The sequence below is a fragment of the Dicentrarchus labrax genome, unplaced genomic scaffold, assembly GCF_905237075.1.
Source record: "Dicentrarchus labrax unplaced genomic scaffold, dlabrax2021, whole genome shotgun sequence".
Classification (NCBI taxonomy): Eukaryota; Metazoa; Chordata; class Actinopteri; family Moronidae; genus Dicentrarchus; species Dicentrarchus labrax.
The window spans coordinates 21,345,922-21,360,578 of record NW_026136712.1 but is presented as its reverse complement, the minus strand read 5'-3'; the positions used below and the strand labels follow the sequence as shown (position 1 = coordinate 21,360,578).

General features: G+C 40.2%; 1 protein-coding gene across 6 annotated transcripts in view; it reads right to left on the bottom strand.

The window, feature by feature from the left end:
• srcin1b (SRC kinase signaling inhibitor 1b) overlaps positions 1-14,657 on the bottom strand; it is a 103,741-nt gene that overhangs the window by 42,259 nt on the left and 46,825 nt on the right. For 5 of the 6 annotated variants that reach the window (XM_051417881.1, XM_051417877.1, XM_051417878.1 and 2 more), the window contains one exon: positions 13,366-13,392. In XM_051417881.1, the coding sequence (XP_051273841.1) occupies positions 13,366-13,392 (27 nt within the window). Of the gene's footprint in view, positions 1-4,691; positions 5,114-13,365; positions 13,393-14,657 lie in introns of those variants that run through there. The other variant, XM_051417883.1, reaches the window with a different exon arrangement.

Sequence of the window (14,657 nt, the reverse complement as noted above, 5' to 3'; positions counted from 1 at the left end):
TCATATGTTTGGAGATTTATGGTCTCGGAGTGCGCTTGTCAGCCAGACGCTGCACACCTTCTGCCTTCAAACCCGCACAAGAATCAAGCTACTGAGGAGAAAAGAATGCAGCAATGGGGAATTATAAAAGTTTGCGTTTAGTGAACCGTGAAGAAGAGAAGAGGAAGAGAGCGGAGAGAGGTTAAGGAAAGAGCATGCCAGGGCGTATATGCACAGGAGAAATAAAACATGGAGAGAGGAGAGAATAACAAACAGAACAGAGTGGAGGAGAGAAATTCAAACATGGGTAAATATTCTCTTTTTGTGCTTCTATTTTCTCTCAGATTTGCTGCAGAGGACAGGTGAAAAGAGGGAAAGCGAGCTTGGCACAACACCGGTGTTTTATTTTTCACAGTAACGGTCAATAAATCTTCCCACAGGATCTCTCTGTGGGCCTCCTCCCTCGCTCTCTTCCCCCTGATCATTCATAAGACGTTCGCCGCAGTTGTCACGTTTAAGTGACTTCGGTTACAGCGGTTACCGGCAGACGGTGGATAAGAGTCGTCACAATTACATTTCTACAATGAATTGATTCATACTATTCATGGAGCATAGGGTGAATATGTGATGTATTTTCGTGACTGAAGTGTGAATGAAATTGATTTTCACAATGACACGGTCTCTAAGAGAGCAGGAAAAATGAGAGAAATGTCTGAGAGGTCTGATAATACTGAATCAAATATGGAAATAGAATAACGACGTTTCAAAGAGGGTTCTTAGCAATGTTCAAATTCTTGTAAGTACTGTTTCCACTGCTAGAATCGTCCATACAAAACAGACCTTACAGAGGATTAAAGGATAAAAGTTTTTACATTTAACAGATTAAAGGCAGAAATCTCTCCTCCATTCATCTTGTGTTTTATTTGACTGATGAAAAATTATTTCTAATGCATAAGCGTAGCATCAAACACCAAATAATCGTCTGTAAGTCCTGAAGGAAAAGGTGCTGTCTGAATACTGAGAGATACATCAGAGGGAGTTTACTGACTCAATTATAATATCACAGTTATTAATGCAGTGAGATGTTCTGGTTGTGGTAATCTCATCTGACAGAAGAGGTGATTATTTCATTAAGTAGCATTGTGACACTGCTGTCCACCACTATTGTTATTCACGTCCAGTGCTGTAATCTGTGTCCGGCTCCGGATTTGAAAAGTGTCTCTGAGTTTAAAACACATGAGTGTCATAATCTTCAAAACTGAAGTGGGGCGGACCAACGGAGATCTCCAGTGGCTCCGACCAGGACTCTGACTCTGGGGTTGAAGACCCGGCGGGTTCAGAGGAATGAAACGGAGGAAATGGAGCCAGTTTGTAGCCAGTTAATTAGTCAGTAACTGTTAACGTTATCCATCATCCATCGTAACGATCAGTCCGCCAGGATTTGTTACAGTGAATTTGGAAGTTATTTATTCCGTGTGTTGAACAACCAGACTGTGTGATGTTGCACTGTGTTGGAACAAATGAACTAAATGTTCAGTCTCCTTGCTGGTTGTTCTGACACATTCACAATCATTACAGCTGTTTCTGTTACAATTTAACAGGCTGCTGTTCAAATATGTAATTTATATAATCAAATTATCATCATAAATAACTGGCAGCCGTAGAAAAACATCAACAACAAAGCTTAAAAATTTAGAGCTTCAACAATTAGTCGATGAATGGATCAACAGAAAATTAAGCATTCTCAAATGTGTTGCGATATATCTCAAGATATTAACCTGACTGAAGGAAATTCTAACAGTTTTCTGACATTTTACAGACTAATTGATAGGGATAGGAATCAAGAACTGTTCATATGCCTCCGAGCTTATTGATTCCTTTAATAAATGCCAGCATGTTTGAAGAAAGACCTGGATTCTCTGTAATGGCCAGCAGGGGGTGACTTCATTAGTTGCATAAAGAAGTCCAATTTCAATTAGCCTTTTGTGAAAATGAGTCGACTTCTCAGTTGATTTATGAGCTCAGTAAACAGTTTCCTGATGAGTTTATGGTCTCAATCTCTAGTTTCAGTCTTCTTCCATAAAGCATGATGTTCATTTAGTAACTGATGGTCCCATTTAGAGTAAAAGAGACCATAAAGCAGGGTATGCTTCAGGGTGGGGCTACCTTGTGATTGACAGTTTGCTACCACAGCATCTACATTACATCTGTAGTATCAACATACTGAATATTGTACTTCAACACACTTTAGCAACAGGTAACAATGCTGTAAAATAAGTAATATATCTAGAAGGACTTATATCTGACTTTATATCTGTATGTACAGTAAAAAGCCCACTCATACAGTCCATTATACCCTATAATGGACAGCACAAAGGTCTCTGAAGTTTAACCAGCTGCTACAAAATGTGCATAAAACATGAGCTTCTTCTGAAATCTGAAGTACTAAGCACATAGTCAGGAAAATGTCTATTTATATTTTCTTGCATGAGGGATTCCATGAATTTCATGAGGGCGGAACAGTCATGCAAGATTTCTGATTAAAAAAAAGAAACTGTATCACATGGTTTTCTCCAGATGGAAATTGAATTGTAATCACTGAAGGAAGACAATGAAAAGAAGTGTATAATTTCACTTGTTCTGCCTTTCTGTCTGACTGCGAACCATTCAACAATAAAACTGTCAAGTTTCCATTAATGAGCTCCCTCCCTAAGTCCATTTGTCTGTTACACTGCTCTGCCAATTTTTTTTAGTTTTTTCTGTATTTTACACCAAGTTCAAAGCACCTACAGCTCATTTCACATTTTTAAAATTACATTTTCATCATCCTCCGATCTCACTGAAGCACAACAACATTGTAACACCAAACCAACTGTGAACTTATCGTGATGCCATCGGTTTGTGGAGTAACGCTATGAAGCTTCGAGTTTATTTGACATACTGTGAGTTGAGCTGCTCTCATTGGCTTCGCAGTTTCGGAAACAATGGCGGCTCGTCTGGTCACACACATTCTTGTATTATAGCTAAAACAGTAAAATGTGTTTGAACAGATCTGAGGAGAGAAATAGTCAACGCAATAACAGAATCTGGATCCATATCTGATCAGCACTGCCTAGTTTGAGCTGTCAATCACAAGGTAGCCCCACCTTAAAGCATACCCTGCTTTATGGTCTATTTTACTCTAAATGGGACCATCAGTTACTAAATGAACATCATGCTGTATAAAAGAAGACTGAAACTAGAGAGTGAGACCAGAAACTCATTAGGAAACTGTTTACTGAGCTCATCAATCAACTGAGAAGTTGGCTTATTTCTCTATAAGACTCAATACTATCGGTTGTTATTGCAGCCAGTGGAGCTGCCCCCTGCTGGCCGTTACATAGACTGCAGGTTTAATACACTTCACAGACCCAGAAGCTTTGTCCGTTATATAAACTATCAATGCACCATCATTTATCAACTACAATATCGTTATTTCATGATGACTTAAAAAGTAAAATATCCTAAAATAAGCAATTTTTTTATTTCATCACCAGACTATAATTACAGGATTTAAACCAGCGTGCTTTGTGTGTGTAATTTGATGTAATAATTGAAATAAACATCAGTTAGTCTAACATCACAAGCTTTTACTCAACTAGTCATTTATGTTTTTTCCATAACAATGAACAAACAGCTGGCTGCACATCAGCTCCTTCCTACCTCAAACACTATAATCCAGCCTGGCAGAGCTGCTGCAGGACTGTTGATAATCACAACCTTGAGCCAACAAAGCTGCCCAATCACTTTTAATGAGGGACTGAGAAAAAACCCGCTTGTAAGCACGTTATTACTTCACTCTATCAGGTGGGCTTTATATCGTACAGCTTCTAACATCTGGCTGAGTTTCATGACTGAGTGGTAGCTACTGGAGTATGGGCTCATTATGTGGAGGGTTGGCGAGTCTGAAATGAGGAGTGAAGATAATAAAATCTGAAGAACCACAAATAGCCTGAAATGAATTGGGAACTAATTAGTCCATTAATAAAAAAAAGATTGTAACCGCAAGACATTTTTATCATTGATTAATCGTTAAAAGTCCTTCATCAAACATCTGCTTCAGCTTCTCTCAGTTTTATATCATCGTAAACTGGATGTCTTTGGGTTTTTGGACTGTTGGTCAAACAGGACGAGCACTGTAATGGTTGTAATGAGAGATTTTAATGAAATAAATGATAAACCCTAATTTAATCCAACTCATTCCTAACAGCTCAGAAAACATTTATCATCGTTTTATCAGCTTGATTGTTGATGACTTTTCCTAATTTTATGGGAAGTAAGGGATAATGCCAGACAACGTGTCCATTATCAGGAATTAATGGACAACATGGAGGCCAGAACCATCTGACGCACTACATATTAGGTTTAAATACGGTCAGAAAAATACTTAAGGGGGTGGGGGGTTGATTTTGCTCTGAAACAAGAAAAAATTAAGACAACGTAACCAAAACACAAGTTAATTTGATTGCAGCTTTAACCACACACACCACTGCATGCTGTGACCAAAAAAACCCCAATCAAGGTGATATAATTAACATTATTATGCAAAATATCCAACAATTTAAAACATGAATATCCTCTAACTGAACCCATCAGACAGCAGCGCTAGATGTGGTAGAGGAGATGTAGAATTACATTAAGTACATCTTCCATTATGTACAGTTGACCCTTACCTCTGCCTCCAGCATCTTGTTAAGAACGAAAGGAGCTTCATCATTTATTCTTTTGCTTCATTAGCTCCTCTCCTTGACACTGTGATGGAAGAACTCTTGTATTTATATCAGTCCGCAGCTCTTTCTATCGCTTTCAAACACGAACATCTTTAACAGCGGACTTGTCCTTAGCTGAGTGTTTTAGTTCCACCTTTCAAGCATCGATCGGCCGCTCCGACCCAGATTTCCCACCAGCTCATGCACAGGGTCTTGACTGATGAGGCGGCTGTGCACAGCTGTAACATGCCCCCCTCACACACAGCTGCTGCACCCCCGAACTCTGAGGTTTCATGGGCATTACTGCTGCATACCGTGGCATTCCTTTCCAGTGAGACTCATAACTGAGAGAGCATCTGAATCCCTAACAGTCAACAGCAGGGTTCCCACTGTTGTTCAGAGATCGTTTTCCAGGATGTGTTCGGTTGTTGGACTGTTGGTCAAAGAAGACGAACACTCTGAAGGATTGTGATCGGCATGTGTCCCTATTTTAATGAAATAAATGATCAACTGATAAACCCTATAATGTTCGAGCCTCTTTTACAGTTAAAAAAAAAAAAACACTTTTATCATTGTTCATCAGCTTGAGAGTTGATTTCCTAAATGTATGGGAACAGCTTATGTTACAAAACATGGTTAAATAAACAGAAATTCATATGCATTACAGTATATCTCTGATTGATGCACCACTACTTTCCCAAATAAATCAATTTGATTGCTTTTGGTTTTTATTGTAACAGTTTGTTACCGTTCCAGGACATTTTCCAGGAGTTTTCTTGACAATACAATACAGCACTTCCTCACAAATGTTTCATTCATGCAGGGTTTGTGGTGAAGTGTCTCAGGTTCATTACAGGTAGGTGCTCCAGTGATTTGACTACACCTTCCTCAGGTTTACATATCTGAGTGAGGGGTTTTAATACAATAAAATGTTCCAGGACATCATAGATTATTTCCAGGATATTTTTACATTTTGAGGTGTTTCCATGACTGTAAAACAAGTCTCTAAACATCCAATTTTTTCAGTATGTGTGGGAACCCTGAACAGACATACTGTGCTAGTAAAATCCTACAAATTGGCATTGACAATGCAGCTATTACAGAATGATGCCATTCTACCCTGACAGGCTGCATGTCTTTCAAACAATAGCCTGAGGTAGGAGAGGCAGGTGAAAGAGCTCACAGTCCGCAGTCTTGTTCCATTTCCCACAGAGCAGCTCCACAGGAGCAGCTGGGGGTTAATTGCCTTGCTCAAGGGCACTTGTTTTTAAGTGAGAGGAGGGAACCTCTCGTTCACTTCCCTGCCCAGATATTCCCTGCTGAACTAGTGAGTGGGGGTTGATCAGAGGTTTTATACACTTGGTGCAATGATTGGAGTCTTGGTTTGTCCTTGATATCTATCCAGACAGGATGTGTGACCCCACTGGCCTCCTCATTTTTACTGTACTTATAAAATAAACAATGAACGCCCTTGTGCACCATACAGGGATCCAAGTCTGCAGTGTAAATACAGCATCTATCCCAGTTTGGTCTCTGTATTACTTGAGAAATATAGCCTACGGTGGAAGATAATTGTCTTTCACATAAAATCTAGAGGGAACTTTTCATCCTGTTATTGCTCTCCACCAAGTTCGGCCTTATTAATGTGCAGCCTGCTAAGCAAACCTTGCAGTCTTGGCAGATGGCAGTGAAGTGTCAATAAGTGATTCTGGCCACGTGCCTCAGCACAGTGCCAGTCGGCAAGCCGGTCGGGGGAACACTGCAGCAGTCGGGCTCCTAAGCCTTTTAGCGGTGGAAAACACTCCTGCTATTCTCTGAGTCAGATTGGGGAATAGCGATTTTCCGCCGAGCATCATATCAACAGCCGAACAGCACGAGGGCAACAAAAGCATTTGTCTGAATGGGTTAGAGTTGAGCTAGCTCACTGGGACAAATATGGCAGGGGTAGTCTGGGGATGCCTCTCTGTATAGAAAATGCTCCGGTTACATTGTGTACAGGAGACACGAGACACAGATGAGCTCATTGCAAAGCTTCAATGCTTCCCGAAGTGACACAAATCTTAAAAAAAAAACGTTTTTTGTGGATGTTTGCAGATGATGGTCTTCATTATTTTACTGTCTTGTTGTTTAAGGTTGCTGAGTAAAGAGTCAAAAAAGAAATTAGGCTATCGTATGTTAACAGAAAAAAGTTTTTAAAAAAGCCAGATTATTATTATTAAAGTCCAGGTGATTTCAACCCTTTAAGATCACATTTTGAATATCAAAATCCAATCCTTGTCTTTCTGTAAAACAAAATGTGCCGCATGCTTACGTCACCATGAACTAACCGATTTCAACCAAAAATATCATGACATTCACCCGTCATTCAATCTTCAACTTTTCGTGACTAATGTGATTTGATGATTCCATTATCGATATTGCCTATCGATCCGATTCCTTATCGATTCTCATTGGGTGAGGGAGTAAGTATCAATTTGTTTGTTTGTATTAACTCGCTTTAATATCTGATCAGAAGACACAGCACAGAGTATACACAAATAATGTGTAGCAACCTCAGAACAAACCTAAAAGTAGGTGAGCTAATAGGGACCAATAGCCTAGGGCAGTGTTTCTCAACCAGTATGCCATGGCACGCTAGTGTGTGCCTTGAAAGATTAGATTACTTGCTGCAGCCTCTGAGCCAGCCAGACTCTGGCCGTCATCATCGTCTAAATTTGATGGACAATGACAATGGACATTATTCGTATAGTAAAAGTTTACACAATGACAAATTACAAATTACCTCGCCGTGTCTTCATCCCCAGAGTCAGAGTCCTGGTCGGAGCCTCCCCACTCCTACACTAGTTTAAACTCCCCGTCCTTCAGGCTCCCAGTCCAGGTACAGACAGCTAATGGGACTGCTAACTAGCTAACAGCAGCTAGTACAATTAGCTTATGCAACAGTGCACAAAGCTCCATGTTGCAACAATCCTCTGATACTTTGGTCCCTGTATCGACACTAAAAGTGTATCGACCAAGACTCTTCTCACAATTACGTCGACTATTAGGGAGGATTACTGACCCAGTAATTCAGCCAGTTTTCCAGAACTTTGTTGAGTAGAGCAAACTCCTACTCCTGACTACGCTGTGGTAATATGAGGTGCAGTACTATGTATGCTATTACAGAGCGAATTATACTTCTTTTTCATCAACTATTTCCTCGGCTTTGTCTCTATGGTTACTTTAACAAGCAGGAGAAAAATCCCACAAGCAATAGGCTCCCAGATAATTCCCTCGGAAATGAAGACGAATAATTGGAATACTGGTGACAGCTTCAATAGGATCCCGTTTCCCCGTCTGAGCCGGCCGTGTGGTACGTTCCTACAAATTCAACACCGAGGCGAAGAGAGGAGACAATACGCAGTGATTACTTTGGCCACAACAGACAGAGAGACAAGAGCACGAGAGACACAAAATGGAGCATTAATATTTGTATAAGTGAGGCTGTGAGCAATGAAAAGGAGGGAATTATGCAGCACTCTGCTCCATTGTGTGTTTGACAGTCGGCAGCAGCAGCAGCAGTCGCAGGCTGCTGTTTGAATCCATGTTCACCTCCACAGACAAGCCCACGATCCCCTCTGCCTGTTCTGTTTGAGGGAAACGTGTGAGAGGGAGCCTTAAAATGTTTAATATATTAATATATTCACCCTTCATACATAATTACAGTTCCCATGACCACTTCAAGTCCAAAGAGTGCACGAGAATGTGTCCGCTAACATCTAACATAATTGTTTGCTAATCTGTGATGTGGTTTTTTTTTGCAGTGGGAGTATCACCCAATGCTTGTGTGTGCATTTAGTGAGCTGGCAAACCGATGGAACATCAAAGGGGGAGCAGTGGGGGACTATTAAACACATATACACCCTCACAAACATGAGCACAGCAGTGCACTGCTGCAGGGGTTTCTATTGCATCAGAGGAGACGAGACTCCCCCGACTCCCCGGGAGGAAGGGGGGGCGATAACCAATCCCAAATCAGCTGCGGACCAGCAACAAATAGGGGGAGATCGGGGGAGAAAAAAAGCCAGCATGTGTGTTTGTCACGAGTTAAACAGACGAGGGAAGTGAGTGAGCTGCTGCTATACATGACGAAGGCTGATTTTATATCCAGAACCTGGTCACAATCATCATAACGCGCATTATACTTAAAGCAATGCTCTTACTACTGTGTCAGTGTTCAAGGATGAAGCTTGTGATTTTCTTCACTTGTCTTCACAAAAATCTAAGTGAAATCCCTGAATGCTTCCTGAGTCTCAGCCTCAGGCCCATTAGTGGCTATAAAAAGATAAAGAAATCACAAATATACAGTTTCATCTTTTACAAAATGCTCTGCAATTTCCTACAACAGCTGGTAGTTTTTCTGTCACTCAAACAGGAGGAAATGGTGTATCTGTTGGGGACTATTTTTAGCTGTGGATTAATACACATTTTGCTCGCTGCAAGCTGCTTTTTAATCAGTTTTGAAAGCCTACTCGTAAAAAAAAAAAAACTATTGTTTTTGTGCTTTTCTGCAGTGGTCGACTCAAATGGCTTATACATTGGTTTATACTGTAGATTTTAGTCAGTCGGGACCTCCACTAGGGGTCGCTAAAGCTTCATGGGAGGTCATGAGGCCTTCTTGATTTTAAGGAGTGTACGAAAAATTAAAAAATATACACAGTAGGCTTAAATCTCTGCAGTTCGTCTAATTCTGTGAAGAAAATTTAATTGAATTGTTTGCTTAGATAGAATGTCGGATTAAAACACAGTAGACGTATATTTGTATTAAAAGTTCCTAAAGCCATCAGAAAACTCACCTCTCACTATTTGGGTTTATTCTACAGTTTATCAGTTGTTCTGTGCTGATAATATCCACAAATAATGTCATTTAGTCAGGGGTCGTCAGTTTAGTCAATGATAGAAAAGGGTCCCTTAAGGAGTCCCTTGTTTTATGGCACAGATGCAAACACAATACTAGAAGGACCAGTTTATTGTTGACATTGCTTTTCATGTTATTTGTTGACAATAAGACAAATGCAGCCTTATCCTTAAATACTTTAATATTATATACTGTATAAAAATATCCATAAAACATTTGTATTTCATTTAATTCCAAGGAGTTTCTATTGTTCCATTTCAGAGAATCCTTCAGCGGAGTTTATATGTGCAGGATCAGCAAGAGGTATGCAAAGTAGTAACTTTATGGTTAAGATGCTGTAAGGTGCAGTAAGCGCTTAGGTCAGCATAAGCACAACAGCACAGTCTCCCTCAGGCTACTCTGAAGTGAGGGTCAAAAGGGTTTGTTCAACGATCATAATGTACTGAGGTCTGAGGTGGAACTAATAACGCATTATAGCCTTGTTCCTCTGCATTAGCGTGTCGAGCAGAGAGGGAAACACTGACATTTGAATTTTAGGTTGAAATCACACACGTGTGTTTGGTTTCTCTTGAAATGTTTGCATGTGTTATATTTTGTCGGTTTGGGGATTTAAAGGGTTGACTCTTTAACTCTTTTTCTACCTTTTTCCCAATATAATGGAGGCAAATTAATAAACAATTTGTCAACTTAATTATTGTAATATTGGACAACATATTGAATTAAATAGCCAGTTTTTACACTTTTGACATGAACTGTATTTAATTGAATTATGTAATGTAATATTTATATTTTAGGACACAATATGAGGACTAACAGTAAATAAACAAATACTGAAGAGTTCATATTAGTTGTATAGTTCCTGGTTGTTAAATGTTTTCTATATAACTATGTTGTTTCTAGAGCAGCAAAGTCACTGTAAAAACTCAATAATATTTCACTGTAAACAAATCTAAAATGTCAATAAAATCAATCAGATTGCTGACATCAAAACACTGAGTGAAGTTTAGAGAATCAGTATCAGTCAATCCTCCTCTGATGTGACTCAGGAGGGGCTGGTTGGTCTCAGCCAGCAGATCAGTTTAATACAGGAGACTGACAGATTTTAAGACAAGTGGCAAAATAAGATAAAAAATATTGAGAAACGTTCATTATTTTGAGAGAGTTTCTCATTTATAATAATAATTATAATGACTTTGTACCCCACTAGGGGTCACCAAAGCTTCATGTGGGGTCGCAAAGCCTTCTTGATATTAAGTGGTGTAAGAAAACTTAAAGTATCTTTAAATGGCTTCAATTTTGACAATTCGCAATTAGCCGAGATAGCACGCTGTCTTTGTCTAAAACGAGGCAAGGTTGATGGGAGGAAGTAGACGAATCTCTACAGGTTTACATGTTGATGCTTGTTGTATTGATAAATCTTGAATGGTGAAATCATATATTTGCTGTCGCTTATTGAATTGTACTGGAATACCAACCTGTTGCATTTCCTGCTAATCTGCGCCTGATTATTTAAAGGCACTTACTATTGGATGGCAATTCAGCTCAGAATACTAAATATAAATATTCCTGGAATATATTTTTGTTGTTTGGTTAAATAAAAACTTCAGCAGCAACATTTCTCTTCCAGGAACATCGTCTCAATTACTCCGGATGATCCACAGAACAGACTGTCAACCATTTTATTTCCCACGGAATCTCAGAAGAACCTCGGCGTATTAATCCAACCCTCTCTGCATGGCGAGAGACCGATAATGGTACGTTTTTAAATTGGGTGAACTGACCCTTTCACATAATCACATAAACTCAGAAGCTCATTATAACCACACAGAACTACAATCACACAGCAAACGTAGGTTCTTCCAAATAAACTCACTGTTAATAAACCGCACTGCAGCTTCCTCGGAACCGGCTGAGCCCACTTGCAGTTTTTGTCCGGTTAATAAGTTTGCATTAAATTTAAATAGAATTGTTCTCACAAGCTCAAGTAGCACAACTGCAGGAGCAAACACCCTGGACTTTGATTAATCTGGTCCAAAGTTGCCCGATGCAAACTCACTCACTTTCGCATTATTATTTTCACATAATGGGGAGTCAAGTTACCCAGTTTGGCAACTCAAAACCAGTTGGTAGAGCTTCAGCCGCAGCTGCCAGCTAATAAGAGCGATAGCATGAAGCTGGCAGTGACTGATGACCACTAATGGCTCCCTTTTTCAGATTAACTTCACATTTCACACTATTTACATCCCAACCTTGCCAGTGCTTCGTTGAAATTCTGACTCCGACTGAAAATGAGGTTTCATTTTGATGGTGGAATTCAATGTGGGCACATTTTCAGAGGCAAACGAGTGGTGCAGAAATCCTGGAGGCAAACCATGTGTTTGTAGCAGCGTGGGTTTAAATTTGGCTCATGATTTTACTTCATGCCAGCTAATCCCATCGCTCATATTTTCTGTCACTAGGTAAAGTAAACGGTGTAATACAGTACAGATTACATTAATGTTACCTTAAGAAATAAGAGGGCACGGATAATCTTTCACCACTGACACACAGAGCACTTTCACAGCTGCCTCCATTACTACACTTGGGACTGCTCAGAAGCTCTCCTGCAGCTAATCAAATAATAACCCAGGTGTAACCGGCCCGAGGGTTGGAGGCAGTCAAACTTGCAAGTGAGGCACATTAAGTGCAACTTTACACCTATATGCTGTGCTGGATGTGTTATTAAAAAAAAAGGCTGCACAGCAAGGGGGGGGGCACGAATCAATGATGGCGCTCCACGGAAAGTCTGAATTCATCCTGAGGAGGATCTCAAAAATTTCATGCCAATCAATCCAAAAATTTCACAATTGTCAACATCACATTTGCACGTTGTAAAGTATGCACAGAGTATTTCTCATTTGTGATTCTGTTCTTTGTTGTTGTTCAATTCCTCTTCGTGTTTTTTAAGCTGCACCACAATTTCAATCCAGCAGATTTGAGATATTTCACAGTAGGGTGAAATGAACAAAATCAAATATCAAAATATTTTTTATATTGCGACAATATCATAAGGATCCTTACTGCTGCTTTCACAAAATATTTGCCCATTTTGTGTCAATTCATTATCTGACATCATGTTCATGTTAGCCAATATCAGTTTGTGTGTTATTTTATTTTGTAGTAGTGACACAGCAGTGAGCAGTTAACTAAATATTTGACCCCAAAAAAATCTGAGAATATCTGCAAATCAACCGGGACTGATCTCATCCGTGCTCGCCGTCATTTTTGTGGCCATTTTTCTGTCACTGTTGTCTGGTCCTGGCACAGGAAGAGGACATTCCCATTCTAAATCCCGCCTCCAAAGCTCTGTTTGTTGTTGGGTTTTTTTTTACAACCGAGGACACAGCAGTCAATGAGCACAAACACCAGAATCAGTGTAAACATCACAGGTGTGGGCAGCCATCCACAGGTCTGGAAATAGGCTCTGAATAATGCCTTTACAGACTCATTCTGGAAGCAGGAGCAGGAACCTAAGCTCCAACCAGCTCCATTTCTAGTCAAGACTTCTGTTCACTTGCTGAGAAATGCAGTACAAGACAGAGTTAAACACAAAAGCGTGTGCCAACATGTGACCAACATTAAATGCAATGGAGGAAAGGCAAGCAGGCATGCAAAGACACAATGGAAAGTTATCCTATTAGAGACAAATCCACACTGAGGGACAGATTTACGCTGAAACACAAACACAATATTGGCACTGACCTTGAAGCTCCAGTAGTTTGGTTGTTGCTAGGGGTGAGGCAGGGGGGGAGAAAAACAAAGAGCAAAGGAGACAGAAAAGGGACAGGGAGGAGAAAAGAGGGGGGGAAAGGATAGTGTGTGAGACATTTTCTCATGTGTTGAGCTGCAAAAAACACAAAGCTACAAAAGATCAAGCAAAGGAACGGCTGGATTGAACCAGAACTGAGAGAAAATGCTTCGTCACTCAGTTCCCATGTGGAGATATGCAGAAGTGATACCACAAAGTGTGACTAACAAGGTTTAAAAAGGTTTAACGGGACATTATTCTTACGCAGCGAGTGCCCCAAAATGTCTATACCACTTTAAAACAACCACAAACTGGTGTAAAACTTAAGCAAACAAACCGACAAATGGCTTTTTTTTTTTTTTTTTTTTGTACATTAGGCTTGGTGAGAAAATGATGGGCTAATTATTGTGATGATAGCCAGATTAACTTACGTTGTCCTTCACTGCCATCATAATAGGACTTTAATTGCTTGTAATTGCTTCTCAGCAATTAATCAAATGTTTACAGTGACTTCACACACACTAATGATGTAGGCCCAGGCAGCTCCTAAATTCTAGCCCTCACTCTCCCTGGTTGCAGAGTTGGCTGGCGCGAGCCCAGCAGCAGGATTAAAGCAATGCACCGATACTGGATTAAGAAGCTGCAATTTTCACTTTATCTGGGAGGAAGCCAACGTCCGGGTCAACGTACTCCTGATTCTTTGAGATACAGCAGCTGAGGCTGTATGTGTGCTCATCCGTGACATTTAGTTTATGCCCAATTATTAATATCCTCATCTGCGCTAGTGTACACTTTATGGCCAAAAGTATGTGGACGAACTCTCTCCACGTATTTGTATACTTCAGTTCCAGGACTATTGTTCATGGTTTGGTTGGTTGACCCTTCCTAAGCCCCGCCCCCTCCTTTCCTGTACTTAGATATGCTACGTGCTAGGCTAATCTGGCATTTTTCTGACATTATCAAGCTCAAGATGTTAAGATATGTACGTTGCTATTAACATACAGTAAATGAGCGTAGCACATATCTACACGCAAGAAAGGAGAAAGCTTGCTCAACAGTCATTGGAGCACAGAGGGGAAAAGGGGCGGGGCTCAGGTTTATCACACAGAGACGCACTGCTAACACGGTGCCTGCAAAACCATTGTCTTCCTATGGTACGGTGTGCCTGGTGTGCGCAGTTTTCTAGCAGATTTTAGACGTGGATAAAAGATAATCAATGGCACAATTGGCCCTGACAGCCAATCAC